Source organism: Solenopsis invicta, chromosome 3, assembly GCF_016802725.1.
Source record: "Solenopsis invicta isolate M01_SB chromosome 3, UNIL_Sinv_3.0, whole genome shotgun sequence".
NCBI lineage: Eukaryota > Metazoa > Arthropoda > Insecta > Hymenoptera > Formicidae > Solenopsis > Solenopsis invicta.
This window is the reverse complement of record NC_052666.1, coordinates 23,476,698-23,497,265: the sequence shown is the minus strand read 5'-3', so window position 1 is coordinate 23,497,265 and position 20,568 is coordinate 23,476,698. Positions and strand designations below refer to the sequence as shown.

Sequence of the window (20,568 nt, the reverse complement as noted above, 5' to 3'; positions counted from 1 at the left end):
ATTATTAATAAAATAATATTTTTACAAAAATTTCCTAAATATAGATTTTTAAAAAATTCGACGAGCGAGTCCTCTTAAAGCAATTTAATTTATAAATGTACTCGTTTACCTCGTGGTTGCTCCGCCGTTGCCTGGTGCCTCCCAGCTCCTCCTCTTCCTCTCTTGTTCCTGCTTGCTGCTTTTTTATGGCACTCACTTACGAAAACACTACTACTTAGCAATAATCACTTCGATCGCGCGACAACCTGGACAGCACTCTCGTGCACGACGCATAGTTCATTACATTGCGACAACGGAAAAGCGACGAAAGCCTTACCCGCATTACCCGCGACGCCTTCGGGGAAGTTGATACGGCAAACGACGAATATCGAGCGCCAGGGAATCGCGCGGTCGCCTCCACGCCGCGCCGCGCGGCGTAACGTAACCTTTCGATCGGTTAACCGCGGCCGTTGTTAAACACATAACACACGCGTATCTCCGGACGATTATTACATCCGCGTTCTCACATACGTAAATAAACATACGAATTGAGACCGAAAAAAATACTCACGGACGGACACTCGTTCACGCCATCGCTCGTGCAACGGACTTTGATCGTCAGATTCTCACGAAACTCGCGGTCCAATAAGATTGTTGGTACATTTGTGAGTATATACAGCGGTAAAATCACTTTGTATGAAGATCGCGCGGCACCTTGCACTTGCACGTCACTTTTGATGTGCGCGATGAGCAGTTTATTATCAATGACAACGGAAAATTAACGCAAAACGGCAAGCGCTATCCGCGAACTACGAGTCGCGTCACTCCGGCACCCGACCACAACGACGTTAGTCGACGAACGACTCTCGAACGATGGGGACGCGCGGACATCTTCATGCGATACCTTTACCTCGCCGCGAGAGACAAAGGTACCGCATAACCTTTGATTCCGTGGTCGCAACCGTTGCTAACGCATAACACAGGCAGGTCTGCGGACGATTATTACGTCCGCATTTTCACGTACGCTGATAAACATAGTCCGAATTGAGCCCGCGGATCGAAAAATACAATCGACCGATAGGCAATGAATCATTGACGCCGTCGCTCGCACGACGATCACACGACGATCGAGCTTCGGTCGAACGGAGCCGCACGAAACTCGCGGTCTAACAACAGATTTCTAGTATACTTGTGAGTATGCACACTTTGGTATGTATTAAGATCGCGCGGCACCTTGCACGATGCTTCCGATGTTGATCCTGTGCGACACGCAATTTATTAGCGTGCAGTGCTGGCACCTTCACGCGACCTAGCGCAACCCTGTTGTAAATAGGCGCGGAATCGCGCTAGTCGCGTGAAGGTGTCGGCACTGCACGCTAATAAATTGCGTGTCGCACAGGATCAACATTGGGAGCATCGTGCAAGGTGCCGCGAGATCTTCATACATACCAAAGTAATTGTCGCCGTGTGTACTCACAAGTATATCAGCAATCTGTTGTTAGACCGCGAGTTTTGTGCAACTCCGTTCGGCTGAGGCTCGATCGTCGTGCGAGTGACAGCGTCAGTGATTTATCGCCCGTCAATCGATTGTATTTTTTGATCCGTGGGTGTTTGTTTACGGTCTCAATTCGTATTGTTTATCAGCGTACACAAGAACGCGTACGTGATAGTCGTCTGGAGACGTGCGGGCGTTATGCGTCAGTAACGATTGCGGCCACGGGACCAAAGGTTATGTGATACCTCTCGCGCACTGTGGCGAGGTAAAGGTATCGCATGAAGGTGTCCGCGCGTCCCTATCGCTCGAGAGTCGTCCGTCGGCTAACGTCATTGTCGTCGGATGCCGAGTGACGCAGCTCGCGTAGTTCGCGAGTAGCACTTGCTGTTTCGCGTGTTAATTTTCCGTTCTCGCCGATAATAAACTGGTCATCGCGCAGTCAGAAGTGTCGTGCAAGTGCAAGGTGCCGCGCAATCTTCATATAAAATGGTTTTACCGCTGTATACACTCAAATGTACCAACAATCTGTTGTTGGATCGCGAGTTTCGTGCAAGAGTTTGTTCGACCGAAGCGCGAGCAACGGCGTCAGTGAATGTTCGTCCGTCAGTGTTTGTTTTCGGTCTCAATTTGTACGTTTATCAGTGTGCGCGAAAACGCGGATACACGGACAATCGTCCGGAAATGCGCGTGTATTGTGTTAGCAACGGCCGCAATCAGCTAGTCAAAAGGTTATGTTACGCCACGCGGCGCGGCGTGATGGTGACCACGCGATCCCCTGGCGCTCGAGATTCGTCGCGTTAACTTTCTCGACGGCGTCGCAGGTGATGGGTGGATGCGGATAATGCTTTCGTCGTTTCGCGTTAACTTCTCGTTGTCGTAATGTAATGAACTGCGTCGTTCAGGGGAATGCCATCCATGATGTCGCGCAATCGTCGAGATGATTATTGTTTAGTAGTAGTGTTTTTGTAAGTGAGTGCCATAAAAAAGCAGCAAGCATGAACAAAAGAGAAGGACCTGGGAAGCACCAGGCAACGGCGGAGCAACCATAAGGTAAACGAGTACATTTATAAATTAAATTACTTTAAGAGGACTTGTTTATCGAATTTTTTAAAAGTCTATATTTAGATTTTTGTAAAAATAAAATTATTTTTTTAATAATTTGTGTTTGAAAATTGAATAAAAAGTTGAATAAAAAAATTCAGTGTAACTTAATCAATTTTTGCAATATGAATTACGCTACTGTAATGTGAATTATATTTATTTGTGTTTTACAGGTCGACGTTGAAAACTCCGCTGCTGTGCATCGTGTGTCGGTGAGTGAAACAAATTATATTTTAATCTATAATTCATAGTAATGAATCTCTGTTGAATATATTGATAGAGATTCATTGCTCCAGATATTGATAGAGATCCGTTTAAAATAAATGCGTTACACTAAATTAATATCGATATTTAATTCTGGAGAGTATTTTCATCCAATTTATTGCACGTAAATGAACACTTCTGTACATAAAATGAAACTTGTTATATTAATCTGTTAGCACATATTTTGATAAACGTTACGGGAAAACATAGAGTTCTTCTGAATAATTAATTGGATTCGAGGATGTTTGTACGGAATTCGGGAGATTCAGGTTCGAACCCTGGCTGTGTTATTTTTTCGCAATAAAATAATTAACAGTTTCTCCGGGGTAGGGGGATATATATACTTCTTAAAACATTAATATTATTAATCCGGCTTCATGACTGTGTTTCAAGTCCGACAAAATGCGACGCGCAGTTTGAATTGGAAATTGTAAAAATCAAAAATTATTGCCACCAAAAACCGCTGTGATTGACACATGACTATACAGTTTTCCTATTCTTGCGTTTCAATTTTGGTAATCTGATGTAATATATTATTGTTTAATTTTATAAACCATTATAACTTTAACTTAATTTAGTTAAAGAATTATCTTAACATACCCAACCCTGATTATAGGTTATAATAATTAAAGGATAAATAATTGCGAACAGGTTTAACAATAAAAGGCGTTTTATTAATAACAGTACGGTTTACAATATTGCAGCGACAAGTAGGCGATATCAAGTTCTCCACGCTTTTCTCTCACTCTTCACAATATTTTCTATATTTACCTACAGAAGACATATGTACAAAAGCTACCATTCGCGTTATATACAGTATCTTACTATGGATTAAAGAATGTCTACGTCGAAGTGTTTCAAAAAATGAACGCAACAATCTTGCGTTTTTCTCCCTTTTTTTCGTGTCGTCTAAGAGGTTCTATTCGCAAGTAGACGTAATAAATTGTTACAAGTTCGGAATAAATAAGCTTAATCTAACTTTAAATACAAAAAACTTGTACCTTCCATACATTACGTATTGTACTAACAATAAACGCGCGCTTATTTTACATCTCCACGGGATAATATGTACAAATTAATTTGTTTTATGATTTCCTTCACATGTAATTGTTAATTCTTCGCTCGCGTAATAATTTGATTGATTGAAACTAGTGCATCAGTCAGCTTGTGATATATTTTTTTACCTGATTTTTTGTGCACATAAAAAAGAATGCGAAAAAGATATAATCGTAACTTTTAGATTTTGCAAGATATTATCACGAATTTTCGTATATATTTTCGAATTATATGATTTTACGACAAAAATTGAAAGCACACATTTGAGTGCAAAAGGGTTAATGTCAATGGCCTCGTGGAAACTTTTACATCGGATTATCCCGCTGGGTGGCAGAATTGGGCCTGCAAGTGATTCGGTGTCGTCGGTGTGAGCGGAGTCAGAGGTGTGAGCGGCGTCAATGGGCTACCTGGGCTCTCGCTACCGGCATTGCTGGCCTGATAACCACCGAGATAAGCGCCGACCACGTTGATTCCACCGGAATACAGGTCGACCGGATGATGATGCATCGGCGGCGAATGATGCACTGCAGGCACACGAAAATAGGTATTTTGTTAAAATCCCGTGGGATACCTACTTCCCGCGAGATCGTTACAACGGGCGCTGCTTACTCTGAGTCTTGATCTTGCCGCTGTGCTTCTTCTGCCTCGCCCTCGAATTCTGAAACCAGACTTGCGTGACCCTCTTGCTGAGACCAGTTACTTGGGCTATCCTCTCGAGGTCCTGTCCGTCCGGGTTGCTGTCCATCTGGAAGTTGGCTTGCAGGACCGCGAGTTGCTCCTCGGTAAAGGTCGTTCTCACGCGCTTCGTTTTGCTGCCCTTGCCGCCGTGCTCGGAGTCGCAATCCTCCGACGAGGAGGTATTATTACCCTCGACCACGTCCAGATAATGAGCCTTGCAGAGGAGTCGGGCGTCCAGGAGCGCGAACTGCTCGCCCGTGGACAGCTGACGAGAACAGGCGTCGCAGGCGAAACAAGCCAAGTGATAGACTCTGTCCTTCGCCCTCCTCACCCAGTCCCCGGCGCCCACGCTACGCCCGCATTTCGCGCATTTCGCGCCGAATGTCCTGCAAAAACGCGACGGGGATTTCTCCCGTATGAAAGCTGCGCGTGACAAGTCGCCGTCAACTTTCTCAGCACGAGCGTCAAAAAAGTTAATCGACGCGCGTAATCAGCGACAAAGGGAATCCGACTCGGGGCTGATCGGTGTATCGGTGTACCGCCCATTTATCACCCACTTACCGTCATTCATCATTCATCGATTCACGCGAGTCTCTCTCTTTTTGGTCGAGGCGCGCGGTCACGACTGGACGCGGCTAATAAACGCGGGCCCTCGCGGTGCGATATATCCGATTCGGTCGTGCAGACACGGACGAAAAACTATTTTTATCCCGCTGACGGCAGGTTCATCCGAGACCTCCGAGAGCGCGAGGACCCGGCGGCAGTCCTGTCCTCATTAACATACTACTCAGCCACTCGATGTCCGCCCGACGAGGCGTCGGAGCCTCCTCGGTTTAAGGATCGGTATCGCGCGATTCGAGGGGTAGATTACGTCGAGATTATTTCGATGTCTCAGTCCCGCGGCTTCCGACCTCTATACAAATGGCTCGGTCTCTTTGAATCCGTGCCGACGAGAGGATGCGGGGAGTGGATCTAACGCTAGAGAGAATTAAGGAAAAGGAGACCGAAGGAAGCTATAAAAAAATGATTATCGAGGACACCGATAGAGAAGCGCAAAAATAACTGAAACATGAAATTCACGAGGAGATCATGCCGTGCATACGGCAGCATACGCAAAAGAAAAGAAGACGGAAGGGGAAGAAAGGGAGAACGAAGCAAAGGAAAAGAAAAAGGATTGATAAGAAGTACAGACATGTAGGAGTGAAAAAAAGAAAAAGTAAGAGGGAAAGGAAAAGGTAAAGAGAAGTAAGAGGAAGAGCATAGAGACGAAGCAGAAGAAGAAGTAGAAGAATGCATCAACGACCGATCGACCACGGCGTTATTGTATGGAAAAATATGGTAAGCTCATGGAGGGATTAGTCTTCGCGTCTGCATAGTCATCGTCGCATGACGCGATGTTTTCGGGGGGATATTATTGGTTATGGTGATCCCGCGCAAAGGGCACGCCTAGGAGCTAGTTCATACCGATCACGAACGATTTACGCTGAAAGAGAGTGTCTAGTAATAATAATAAATCCATGATGTATAATCACTAAACTTTGGTAAAATTATTTCAATCAAATGTCCAGTTTTGACCTAATCAAAAGTAATAATTAATACCAATCAATTACCCTTCAATCAACTAGTGGATATTAATTATAATAGGTAATGGTACATTTTCTTTTCCTTTAATATGAGTCATCTATGCAAAATACAAGTATATGAAGAGTTTTAGAAGTCTTTCATATATACGTAAAACATTTTTCGTCGATTTATATAAATACTTCATGCCAGCTTTCAAAGTATGGGTTGTTACTAACAAACCGATTTTTGATAAGACATAAAAATTTTTCAGTACAGTAGAAATTGAAACAAAATTTTTAAATAAACTCCTACACAATTATTAAATTATTTGCTTTGATGCGACATCAAAAATATTATTAATAGAAATAGAAAATAAACGTTTTGGAAAATAGATTTATAAAACTATATTTAATAATAAATTGAAAAATAGGAGGCTCAAAGTGGTATTATTAATAAATAATCAATTTACTTTCTTTGTAAATTACTCTCTTAATGCTAGATAAAGCGCAGATGTTTAATGTTTTAAAGAATGGGTCGCGATTCATATAAGTTTGAGAAATCCTATCTTATGCTGTTCCGCAAGACACAACATGTAGTGAGACAATATGTAAAGATTAGATTAGAATCAAATTAGAGTAGAGATTATTAATAGATAGATCTCCTAATGCTGTTTTAATCTATCCCCTATATGCTATTTTACTGTTACTTATACGGTATATCCTGTTTTGACTTGTCTAATACGTTCTAAAGTAACCAAGTAAAGAGAAGCCATCTCAAATATTTCAATCGACTTTAAACTATCACTATATCTGCACGATTCCTCACGAGAAACCTTTTCCACGAGAAGTGTTCCCGCAAAAAGGGAGTTTTGTGAAACTAAGAAAGTCCCCTCCCCTTCCCTTTCCCACCGTGGAAACGTGAATCTTTCGCCGTTCGACGAGTGTCACCTCAGCTAAATAGTAGCACCCGCTGCTCTCTCCCTATACCCCGATTTCGTACCCCAGAGGAGCGAGGACTTGCTGTACCGAGGAGGACAGAGGGCGACGAGGGGAATCCCGTGTTCCGGCGGCGGCGAGAGAACTGGTATTGGGTATCTATAAATCTTCAGGGCTGTACACGCGCGTCGGCTACCAAACGGCCCCGCCCTAATTTATTCATTTGTTCTTCCACATAGGCGGGCCCTATAAGTCAACGGGGGATTAAGTTGGGCGCTCGCCGAGAGGTACGAGACGGCTGCGAGGGCACGATCGAATCCCGTCGGCATGCGGATCGCGATCATCGAGAATCGAGAATCGCTTCGCGCGAGGAGAAGTATCCGAGTTAATTGCGTCTCGGTAGCAGCGTAGAACGATCAACAACTCGTCATAATTTACGCGACGATCCGTGATACCTCTGGTGAATGATATCGTGGAACGCCAACGTGTGTAACGTTATCGCTTTAATATATAACGCGTTATACTCAGTTCCACGGACGTTTTGGTCGGCTCAAAGAGCCGCGATTATTTCGCTTCGTTTCGAGCGTGTCCCTCGGCACCCGCGCCGAGGTATGCGGCCTTAAGTGCCGGCGAGGTGGAAAAGATAACGTCGCGATTACGGCGACAGGTGGTCCCGACGTTGGGCATGCGAGTCGCTTCTGCGTTGACCGCGCCGAATCGAGAAAACCGGAATCTCAACGTGAGGGAAACCGCTAATAGAGCGATTTTTGCCGCGCGCGCGCGCGCGCACACACCGCCACGAATCACTTCGACGCCCGAGCTCTTCTTTTTTCGGTCGAAACGTACGAAAGCGACGAAAGCATTGGGAAAGGGTTGGGGGGTCCGTCCGAGGCTCGCCTCGGCGTCGAGGGATAGGGGCGCGCGGACCCCGGAGTTGGGTGAATATTTATTAATTTCAAAGACCACTCTATTTCTCTCTCGCTTCCTCTCTCTCTCTCTCGCTCCCTGCCTCTCCCTCCCCGTTCCCTCGCTCGCCCGAAGAAAAGAAGCACCGCGCGGATGAAGGCGGGAAGAAGGAACGGTTCGAGGATCGCAGCTGGCTTCGGTGCCTTACGAGGCGAATTCCTCAGTCCTCCGGAACACTGACACTAGGCAGTCCCATCTCGAGTGACTCGGCACCCACATACACGTACGCGTATATTTGGTATACGGAATCACGAAGCGCGAAGTAACCCGCTTTCGGGACATTGATAAATTAATGATAGCCGGGCGATTCCTTCCCCGCCAGCTATATCGTTCCATCCTAGCGTGTTATTTTTCGTATCGTCAGACCTTTCGAGCCCCCATCCTCCCTCTCTCTCTTTCTCTCTCTTTCTCTGTCGCCGAACAGAACTTGAGAAATGCTTGCTGAGTATCGCATAACGAAAGATACGTCTAAGGTATATAAACGGATTACGCGCGCGTCTTAGGGGGTTTGGGCAAAAATGACGCGGGGAGGCGTAAAAGCCGAAGCGAGAGGATATCTCGCGAAAGGGTATTTATTTTTTTCCGCGTTCGCCGCGCGCGCGCGAGACAGTGAGACGTCGAGACGTCAACGTGACTCGCAGCTCGTGCTGTGCGTGAGCATGCGTGATACACGAATGCACGGTGACGTGAATAGCCGGCTATACGTGAGGTCCGCATGAGTAGAGGGGGGTTGGGGGGAGGGGGAGGAGGAAGAAGAAGAAGACGAGGAGAGGCAGACTACATTGGAAGACATTAATCACCCAATGGCGACTCTCGCGAGCGCGCATCTCGGACACCCAATACGCGCGCTTATGGATGTCTATCGATGTAGAAATACCACACATCAGTGTACCCAACACGCGCGGATGGAGCCACGTGACTCGGGGGGCGAGGGGGGGACGGTTCGCGCGATCGGCGATTCAACCCGTGCCTGTTTCGCGCGAAGAACAAAGGATCCTTAACGGGTCAACGGCGCGGAATCGAATGTCTCGATGATACGCCAACCGCCGTCGACCGACGCGACGCGACGCGACGCGGCGTGTCTCCGATAAGGCACGGAATTGAGCAAATTCCAACTTTTCGTCTGACAACTCCTTCCCTCGGGAAGAGATGAAGGGTGGCGCGGCCACGGTAGCCGAGTCGCGTTCTCTTAAGCCGCCGGGCTTTAGGCCGACTCGATCTCGGATCGCGTCAGCGGGGCGTCCGCGTAAGTTGTCCTCGACGAAGCGGGATATTCCTGGTCTCATCGATAACGTCCGGTAATCCTTCCCTCCTCTCCCTCTACCCCGCGACTCGCGATAGCGGCACACGGAATGCGGATCCGCGCACGGAGGACAGGTTGACCCCTCCCCCTTCGCATCTCGCGGATCGAACGGACGGATGGTCCGTCCGTATGAGATACGAAGCGATACGTCCGCGTCCATAGTCCGGGATAGATTTCCGGGATAGCGGATTCCAATCAGAAACCGCTTGCCGCGAAACGCGAGTCTCCGGCTCCGCGCGGCGAGAGGCACCGCCGCAGAGAGACGAGGGTAAATTCGGCATGCAAATGTTTGCACTTACAGAGCGTAATCGTGCCTGCAGTAGAGCCGCATGCCGCGCAGGAAGCACGAGTGCTGGTCGTGCAGAGGCCTCGCACAGGCGCAACACTTTAGGCATCTGGAGTGCCAGGTACGACCCCCTACGCACAAGACGGTGCGCTCGCGTACGCTCTCCCCGCAGCCGCCGCAGTCCATCTCCATAGCGTCGTATCCGTTATCGCTGCCGCCCTTTTTCGCGACGGCGACGTTGTTGTTGTTACTAGTGTTATTGTTATTATTGTTGTTGTTGTTGGTGTTATTGTTGTTATTGTTGTTAGCCTTCGGGCACAGGACACCGTCCGCGCATTCGGGCTCCGTCTCCATTTCGGTCTGCAAAAATGTGCAGTAACAGATGTAATAAGATTTTGATCTTAAAATACTATTGCACTAAAAAAAAAATGTTAACTTGACTAAATTTTTCAACTTGATTAAATTTTTTTAGTTTAAATATTTATGCATTTAACTTAAAAAATGTCTAAATAATACATAAATATTTGAAGAAATTTAATTAAGTTAAAAAACTTAATCAAGTTAACAACTTTTTTTTTCATTGTACGAATTTTCATTCAAATGTTAAGTTTAATTACAATTTTTGTTAATCTTTTGTAAATAATATTTATAATTAAATTTTTTGTGTATTAAGGGCCAGCTGTTCTATTTTCAGATAAACTATGTGGTATGTTATTTATTTACACATCCATTACGTGTATAGACATAGATATTAGATAATTCACATAATTTATTCGAAGGTGGTGTAAAACTATCTCTAAAACGTTAGTTATTCTATCACTATTTTAGTGTTAGAATAACTGCAACCTGTAAAGTAAACATAAAAAAAGTGTAAAAAGAATTCTTATAACTAGTGGGTGAATTTTTTACCCAGATAATCCAATTCGCAGAATCTTTTAAAAATTTATTCTTCATTATAACATTTATTAAATATTTAAAAAACATTGTCTGATTGGGGAGTAGTGTTAAAGAAAAATGTGAATAGCATTTTAAGATTAAAGAAATTATGCGTGTGAAGTTGTTTTCTAACGTTACACGCGAGAGAACAGGTTTATGCGAACGGTAATTACGAGATAACGTAGTTTGCGGTTTGTGAATCGCAAAAGAAAAGAAAGTCATGAAAGACGTAAAGATGCGAACCGATACGGAATGAGCATCGTTCTCCCAAATCGGTGAAGAGACATCCGACTCGGGCCAGGGGGACTCCGAATCTGCCGATTAATGCTCGCCAAAGTGAAATAATGGACGATCTGCCGCTTCGGGGGCCGCCGGGGCGCGCCGAGTGATAAATGATCCCTCGTGCCTCGACGACGCATAATCGCATATACGCAAATTCAAGGAATTGCCGCGCGAGCGATGGTCTAATTATCCGGCGGGTTCGTGTCGGCCCTCGATCTTAAGACCCCAACGTTGACGCCGGGTTATCGGTGAAACTTATCATCGTTACGTATTCAATCTTATCAAATTTTTTTTTAGAATTTATTCTCAAAATCATAGTATAGGCTTTTACTGTAATTTTAGTTAAGTAAAATTTTACTAAAATTAGAGTAAAATTTTTCAAAGTCTATGTTGTTCCACAAATACCGCGATTTTTGAGGGGGTAAATTTCAAGATAAAATTCTCTCCGTGTGAAACGATTATATGTCGATGCGGGACGCGCGTTATCTCGAGTCGGCTATTAGAACTACGTGGACGTCGCGACTAATAACGATCGTTAATATCATCCGCGTCGGCGATATACTCTTTTTCCGCTGTCGATGCCAGGCCGACGGCGACGGCGCTCATTGTGCGATGCGTCGCTGGAGATAAACGCGGAGAGATACCGTCTATCAGATCCGCGCGTGATTTCTTATTTCGCCGTGCTCCGTCACGGCACGCGCGCACACGCCGGATCGTATGCACAGATCGTACGTGATACCCGATAATATTAATTGGCACGCGAGTACAGCGCAAGGGTATTGTTCGCCCCGGGAGGTGTGAGTTAATTATCTCGAGCAAGACCGGCGCGCCACATTCGCGCGTTCTCCACACCCGCGCCGCGCCGATTGTAGGACAAAAGTTTGAAGGAATACGTGAACACAAAAAAGAAATATATAATAGACTGTGGGATGAGGATTTAGACATAATGAAGAATAATGTCCTAAGATAATTGTGGAAAGATATATGTATATTTATCCCTTTCTGGGAATAAAAGGATAAGAGATGAGGAATAAAGATGAAAGAGTAGGATAAGAAGTCTTTGGTAATATTATGACATGTGATAAAAAAAATGTAATAATAGCTTAACTTAAGCCCGTTTGCACCAATGTAACTTACTTTAAACCACTTCTAATTCTTACATCTAGATCGAACGTAACTTAAACCGAGTTTAAAGTTAAACTACATTAGTACAAACGGATCTTAGAAATATAGATGTTAAAGGCTGATAAGTCATAAAAATAAGAAAAGATTATATGGACTGCACAGAAAGAACTTTAGTTTTCTGTTAAAGTACTTTAAAATTGAGCTGAATACGGATTTGAAAATAATTTTGTAAATCCTTCAAAATATTGTAAAACATTGAAGGTAATGGCTAGAAACTACAGTATTGCTCATCATGATCGTATGTCCTTCATAATTATTTTGATGGTCTAACAAAATTATGATATTTTTAGACCTTTATCTAGCTAAATTTTTAGCTACATCAACAAAATTGTTCTTTTATTTGAAAAAAAGTCATACACGAAAAACACAATTTTATTGCGGCATTTCAAAATTTAGTTAGATCGGAAAATGATTTTATATTTGATCAAAATAATTGGACGCCAAAGTATGATAATGTTGCTGCAAACAGTCTTGTAACATTTTATCAACCAAGTTAAACATCCAATACAATTTGTTTTAATGGCTCAATATAATTATTTTCAGATCTGTATTTCAACAAAATTGTTCTTTCCGTGCGCAAGTTGGTACATGAAGTCATTAAGTTTAAGATATGGCTGGATGCGTGTGATTAAATGATATTTTAAATCCAAGTCTTGTCTTGGCAAAAAAGCTTGAATATATTCTATTCAGTACATGTCTAGCAGACTTTTCAAATTTGTTTTGTTCAAAATTTTAATTTTTGGAGGGGAAATTTAAAATTTGGAAATTAATTTTGACGTCGCACCATTTTTTCTTAATATTTTACATCCCATTGATTGGCATATTGTTATTTTCTGTCAAACGCGTAGTTTTCTTGTGATTTTCTTTCTCGTTTTTTGAACATTATAAATTTCGAGTAAAACGCATTTTGATGGTCCGCTCCGAATATTTTCGAACTATCTGGGAGGAGCGATGGCGAATCGTGACGGATGCGTACATCGGGAAAAACGCGAAAACCCCATGTCGCAGCCGTGTCAGACATCTGGGAAGCTGACGCGCGACGGCCAATTTCGAGGATCCTTCCGCTTCGTCCCCGTCACGTTGGAACTCACGTTCGAGTCTACACGCGGGACCAGTGTAATCATTTCATGTGCACAACCGGACAGCTATTGATTTATGACTCGCCCGAAGGCGAAGCGCTGAACTTCCCACTTGTGATTTATGCCTCGTGGCTTTTCTCTGTCTTCTCTCGCGTGTAAGAAACCACCTTCCCATACGCGCTGCGTATCGCATACCCGCGAGAGTCGCGATACCTCGATTTATTAGTATCGTCGCACCGGTCGATGAGTTTTAAATGTCATGCAAAAACTCGCGAAGGGAAGCGCTTCTAGTCGCGGGGTAGATTGGAAAAATCGTCGAAACGAGTTATACGAATGGCGGAAGGTAACACCGCCCATGCGGACGTCCAAACGAACGTCCAACATTGATCAAGATGGATTTATGCTAATTCCACGCGTTCGAATTAACGCGTGAATGAGCGTGCACAATGTACAAATTAACGGAAATAAATAAGCGACTCGGGGGAGGGAATAACGCGTTACACGCAATTTTCCAGGGTGCTAATGAACGGGCAACGGCACGGCGCCACTCGTCCTTAAATAAGGATGTCCACCAAAGACATTAACTCCAGGGAGTCTTCTACAGAAATAGGCTTTTTGACCGTGAGATTTCATCGTACCTGCCCGAATTTATGATCGTCGACCCAACTATCCCTACACTCGGACAGATCGCTTTTTACAACAGACTGGAATTTAGCCTTTCTTGAAGGGTGCCCTAAAAGATTCCGTTTAGCTACGACTGTCCGCAAATAAAGTGACATTTTTCAAATGCATTTTCCATGCACGAAAAACTTTTTTTTTATCAATATTACAAAAGTGAACAATGGACACGAGCGAATAAGATGAATCGATTCTGAAATTTGGTGCTTATAAATTATCAACGTCCACGAATGCAAATATACGTAGCTCGCGCCACGTGTGTGCGCTCTCTCTTTCTTTCTCCGTTCGTTGAAGAAAAGATTAAGATCTGTCAAATATTCTCCCACGCGAGTCCGAGACCTGACGAGTTCCCATTTTACGTGCCGTGCCGTTGCTCATTTTGGAGCGCGCCTTCTGCAATCAGCGAACGGGTGAGAAAGAATAATAGACCCCATTTTTTATTCGTCAACGAGCCGCCGGAGCGGTGGACGTGTAGATGAGCTGACAAAGTGAGAAATGTGGAGGAGACGATGCCGAGCTCAGACTGTACGGACTTCGGGACTACCGGATACGTCGGCGAGCTACCGGACGTCCTTTCTGCGGTCTCGCAATTTTGATGTTACGCGTGGAGCGATGCTGTCTAATCAACCGAGAAGTTAATCCGTTGAGTAAAACAATACTTCCGTTAGGTTCAGGCCTTTAGACTAATATATACTGCTTTTCCTGCTCTAATCCTGCTATTCAGGTCTCTTTGATCCATAAAATGTATTTTATTTTCTCTTACAAATATTTTATTTAAAAATTTTTTTCTTTTGCATATTACATATTTTGTCTTTTTAGTAAAGTTATAATAAAATTCTTCGAAGTCTATATTGCCCAATAATTACCATGATTTTAAAGGTAAATTTTAAGAAAAAATTTCTTTCACATCTGTTAGTATCACACGACAACGAAATTTCCATACATTTTCTTGAGTTAAAATTTATTAATTCAAAGAAATAATTACTTGTAACAATAATTTTTTTATTGATAAATTATAATTCAAGAAATGTATTTACTTTTCTTTTACGAGACAAGAAATTTGATTACCGTGTAGATCTCTTTTCTGTATAAATTCTTTATATTTACTTCTTAGAGCTTTTTAATCGTATTGACCCCTTCAAACAATGATAACTAGGAAATAACTGGTAGAATTGGGAAAACAGATTAATAAACGTTTTTTTCTATGAATCGCGTTCATTCTTCAAGATTCATGCCAGAAAAGTAAGAAAAACTAAAAAAATGGACGCATTTATAGATTCGTCACTTATATGTATCAAAAACTGCAGTGTTTAAAGGCGAAAGAACCTACCTTCATAATTACGCCGTCGCGATTAATCCAGACGCGCGATTACGCGCTTCTTCTTTTCTTCATTTCGTATGTAATACCTCGTATTACTCGCGCGCTCCTGCGCCCCTCCTCTTTCCCTCCTCCGTGTGTACCGTCGAATCCGCGAAAACCAAGTTTTCCACCAATCTATATCTATCCCACAGATTTGTGCCGCGGCTCGGCTCGCTCGGCCCGATCATCCGTCATTCACGCAGATGCGAGAACCGCGCGACTCTGGCAAAGAATCGAACGACACCCTACCCCGATCGGTGCTAAGAGAAGACTGACATACTCGGTTCTGCCCCTACCACCGCCGCCCGATGGGCGCAGGGATGGGCGATGGAAGAGCAGTGCGTGGGGATGGTCGGCACTCGCACACTCGCACGCGTGGCCCTACACTCGAGTGTCAATGACAGCTGGGCCTCTTTTTACCATAAGAATGCTAAATGAGAAATGTCGCGGGGATCCATTTTCGCTCTATATAATCAAAAGTCTAAATCGACACAGTAATTGGGACGAATTGATGAGATCTTGCCGTGGATAGACCCGAGAAGAAATCTGCGTCGAGCAGATCACGCGGTATCTCGCGCGGAGAAAGAAACCATCGGAGCTGTTGTATGTACACACCGATGCAACAACGACACGACTCGCGAGCTCGCGCGTCGCGTACGTGTCGGGCGCGAGGAGGGGGGAGGGGGGTTGAGACAGAGAGGTGATGATAATAGGTGGCAGAGCACGGAGAGGATCGGGAACTCCGGCCAGGACGTACGTCCGGGGTGAGCGCCGGTCGAATGAGCTCCGCCCTCGGTGCCCGCCCATGATTCCCTCGGAGTAGAGCGGGGAGAAACGCGTTCGCGATGGAACGGTGCGACGCGACGCGACGTAGGGACGCGACCGGGGTAGACGGGGCGACGACGACGGTAGACGGTGGGTCGCGTCGCGCGAGCTGCTAGGGTACCTTATTGTCGGCGGCCAAACTGCCGAATGGAATTTCAGCGGTGATTCGCAAACTCCAGCCTTCGCGCAAACTTCGTTTGCGAGTCACAGAGGCACATCCGATATCTCGCGCCGCACACTCCGACGTAGGAGTATGCGCTCCTACGTTTACCGAGAGCCAACGCGAAATAGTCTTCGGGGAAAGAACAATTTTACTGAAATATCTAAGAATTTGGCTGGACACGGATCTAAAAGTAATTTTGGATTAGACCAAAATTACGTAGGACACTCAAGTATGATGAACAATGCTGCAAACAATTTTGACATCCTAGTATCTAGTTTAAATATTACACGAAATTATTTCGATGGTCCAAGTTCCGTTTGCACTAATGTAGATTAACTTTAAACTCGGTTTAACTTATTTTCTGTCTTTGTAATTCTTAAAACTAGAAAAAATGGAAAGTTGACTTGATCAAGTTTAAAGTTTAAACTACTCAGTGCCAACGAATTTTAAAGATGTAGATGTTAAAAGCTACGTAAGTTAGTAAAATAAGAAAAGATTGTATGGATGCACGGAAAGAACGTTTTACTAAAATATCTAAAAATTTAGTTAAACATATAGAAGTAAAAATAATTTTATTGAACCAAAATAATTATGTAGGATTATCAAACACTCTGCGAGAACTATATGATTCTTGTGACTGTAATATGATAAAATAATTATACAATAGACAAATAAAAACGGAAAACACACAATATAATGGCAAAGCGAGATCTTAGTGCTGAAATAATATTTTATATGTGATTTTACCTAGTTTTCAATTTTTCGAACTGCACGTCGTTCCGTACGGTTTCAAACACAGTTGAAATAAATTAGAAAAGTAATATCACAAAATTAAATTAACGAATCAAATTAGATAGTAACCCGCGAGTTTAAAGTTAATTTACATTGATGCAAATAGGCTTAACAAAATTATTTTCAAATTTGTATGTAATTAAATTTTAGATACTGTAGCGAAATCATTTTTTTTATGTGTACAACATTACTATACTCCAAAATCACCATTATCACTTATTCAATATCATTTGGTTTTTTTTCTAACAAAATTATCTGTCTCCACCAATCTTTCATCTCCTCTATATCGAGCGAGACAAAATAAAAGAACGTTTAACATAATTTTATGTTAATCATCAAGGATAAGAAATGGACTCTCTTCTTTCGTTTGGATAAATATGAGTTTTCGAGGAAGTTCGAGCACCTGTTTGTATTTTCACCGCGCCGCGGCCCAAGCCGTAAATCATCCCCGAATAGACCGGCGGCTTTTATCACCGATGGTTATCCCTCCCCGCCAATGCCGTTTCTATCTCTCCACATGCGTTTAGCGTCACCACGCACACAGGTGTAACGCGGTGCGCGTTATATATTCACGATCCCGGCGTTCGGCTGCGGACGCGCGTATCCCACGTCCACGCCCAAAATGAATATAAATTTCTCACGTCGTGGAAAACTGTCAAATAGGTTTTCGATTCCCGTCGCCCGTGTGTTTTATTGCCGAGCGACTGGTGATCCGTGAAACGTCTCGTTTCCTATAACACTCGACTCTCCGAGAAGATGAACGATCGATGAGTCGCCGTGTGTTGTCAAATGGATCGTGTCTCGCCACTGTATTAATCGTTATGTAATTCTACACTAAGAGAATTGTCTCTTGGAATTTATCCTTAAAATCGAACTATAATTTTATTAGGTTGACAAAAAAATCTTGTCGTTTTGTTTTCTATGAAACGCAGTAAATAATTGCAGTTATATAAATGTTAGATGTAATTTCTTACTTAATAATGTAACTATTATTATATAACTATATAACAAGTGTATTATACAACGGTTATATTGTTGAGTGAGAAATTACAGCTAACATTTATATAACTGTAACTTTGCTACAAAGTTTTTGCTTTGCATAAAAAGAATGTCTTTTATTTACATAGAGGAAGAACGACATGATTTTTTGTCCCCTCCCCCCACCCCCTAACTGAATAGTAAAATGTATTATAATTTTACAAAGATTTATTATAATTTTACTAAAATTTATTAAGATTTTGCTAAATTTTATTAAAATTATAGTGAAATCCTTCGATGTTCGTGTTATCCGACGATTACCATAATTTTAAGGGTAAATTGTAAGAGAAAATACTCTCTGTGTTCCGATGCATTGTGTAAAATACCAAGAATCGTGCACCATTTCCGCGGCATTTCGAAACGGCTGCGCGCTCGGCGCATAGGGAGGGAAGAATGCACGAATGTGCATTTCCGAGAGTCCGCGCGCGGCGCCTTTATTTATTAACTCGAAGCAAGCGCGTAAACCGTGTAAATTTACCTACGTGCGCCAAGTCTCTCGTGTCGCTTCGCGAACGCTTCGAGAACGAGCCATTAGTAACGCTTACCCAGGATAAAGCGAGAAAAATGGCGGTCGAATTATTCCGGTGGCGAAGCCAACTGTGAACAAAGGTCCTTTCTCGCGAAACGCTTCGTAGGATCTTCTCTCTCGTATCACGAACCCGCGGGGTTCCACCCCGTCTCTGATGTCGGTGCCGAACAAATCGAAGGCGACAACGCGACGGTCCCGCATCCAGCGTCCACGAGCCGTTCGTACGAGCCCATTAATCGGCGCGATCGAAAGCCCGGGCCCGTCGACGGTAACCGAGAAACATACCGAGGCGACAAGGCAGTCACGTGCATCCACGAGGAAAAAATTGGATAATTAATAATGTACCGCAGTCGCGAGTATTTGAGAGTTACCGACGTCGCTGCACGGAAACAACAATTTTACTGCAATATTTTACTACAGTTTAAAGTTTAGTTAAATACAAATCAGAAAATACACAATATAAGATGGTTATATAAACAATACAAGATAGTTGATCCAATTATGCTGAACCAACAAAATATAATTTATGTAAGATGCTCAAGCATGATAATATTGCTGAAAGTTGAACAGTCACCAGTAAATGACTGTTTTTAAGAAAAACAGTAAAATACAATTATAAGACTTCAATATGATAAATTGAGAATTAATTAATATTTTTTAGATTTAATTTTTATATATACAGATTTAATTAAAATATCATTTTTTTCCTTAAAAATGTAATTATATTAAGTAAAGAAGGAAAATATATGTATGTACCTTCTTTAATGAACGTTAATCTGTAACAGAAATATAGATATAGTAAGCAAAATGAAATATATATATTAAAAGAAGTGACCTACATACACTGTCAAAAATGTCATAAAATTTAATGTATTTTTAAGTTAATTTAATGTACATTAAATTTGATATATCAATAAGTGAAAATCTTGTGCATGAAAACAGTGCACTTTTAGTGCACTTTTGACAACATTAAATTTACATTAAAGGTACATTAAATGTTTCTTAATGTACCTGCTTGAAATTTGCTTCCGTTACATTACATTAAATTTTACTGCCGATTTTTAACAATGTACTTATTAAAAGAAATAAGAATTTATATTAAATATTTATTATTGAAAAACTTAACATCAATCTTTTTCGGATTGGGTAACTAACATTTTATTTATTTGTTTACTAACTGGTACAATGACTCTATATTCAAATACTGTAACAGATATATATATATATATATATATATATATATATATATATATATTCAACGGATAATATTGATAGGCTATAAATGATTAGTCACATAATATTTTGACTCGGATAGTCACCCTTGCATTTTTCTCCCCTACTGAGAGTTCGTCTCACGTTCGCCCTCCGCATTTTTTACACGGCAAATTAAAGAGACTTTCCGTTCTCGCGGACTTTTCTAAAAATGCCTGTCTTAGATCACGAGGCCGGGTGTAGGACACCTATTATTATCATTAGAATGATCGCCCATCGGACCCGTTCGAGTTCGACAACTAACCGAGATGTACCACGAGGCACCCCGAGCACGAAGCCCGAGACTATTGTCACCCAGGTCTCCGGAGCTCTCTGTAAAAGAATACAAATTCGAGAAAGCAGGCTAGCGTCGTGTCGTTCGCACCACTAACCACCTGCTGTGCAAACAGCGGGAACGTTATAAAAATCCGGTTCGCTGCCTCTCAACTGAAGACGCGAGTGTTTAACAACGTACTATCTGTCTCGCCTCCGCGTTTACGTGGACCACGCGAGAAACAGTTGCACAAGCAATAAGGACAAGCTATAACAGCGACCTTGGCCTGATAAATCTTGGCAGTTATCGTGAAACGCGTCGCGATACGCTTCGAGCTTTAACCTTTTGAACATTTTGCTCAACACGGGTGCTTACGTAAAAGGAGCTTCCAAATAAAGAAATATCGAGATGCCAGATTCTCTTATTATGTTTTTTTTTCCTTTTTTATCTACGAATCCTTCGATTTGTTGACTTTTTTTCCCCTTAAAAAAAATTATCAAATTGCAAACAGAGTTTCGGAGTCGCGAGCAACCGGAAGTCACGCGTGTTT

General features: G+C 42.8%; 1 protein-coding gene across 1 annotated transcript; it reads right to left on the bottom strand.

Moving 5' to 3' along the window:
• Positions 1-3,491: 3,491 nt before the first annotated feature.
• LOC105201005 (LIM/homeobox protein Awh) lies at positions 3,492-15,909 on the bottom strand. Its single transcript, XM_011168825.3, has 4 exons — positions 15,117-15,909; positions 9,640-9,986; positions 4,505-4,959; positions 3,492-4,419 (listed from the first exon to the last, which is right to left on the bottom strand). Exons 1-4 carry the CDS (start codon positions 15,120-15,122, stop codon positions 4,211-4,213), a joined length of 1,017 nt encoding a protein of 338 aa, XP_011167127.1. The 5' UTR covers positions 15,123-15,909; the 3' UTR covers positions 3,492-4,210.
• Positions 15,910-20,568: the final 4,659 nt, after the last annotated feature.

What these genes read in the sequence shown, in the direction of transcription:
- LOC105201005 (XM_011168825.3), bottom strand. An exon ending in TGCAGGCACGATTACGCTCT is followed by an intron (nt 4,960 to 9,639) that starts GTAAGTGCAAAC and finishes GCGTTTTTGCAG; the next exon opens with GACATTCGGCGCGAAATGCG. An exon ending in CGGCAAGATCAAGACTCAGA is followed by an intron (nt 4,420 to 4,504) that starts GTAAGCAGCGCC and finishes GTGTGCCTGCAG; the next exon opens with TGCATCATTCGCCGCCGATG.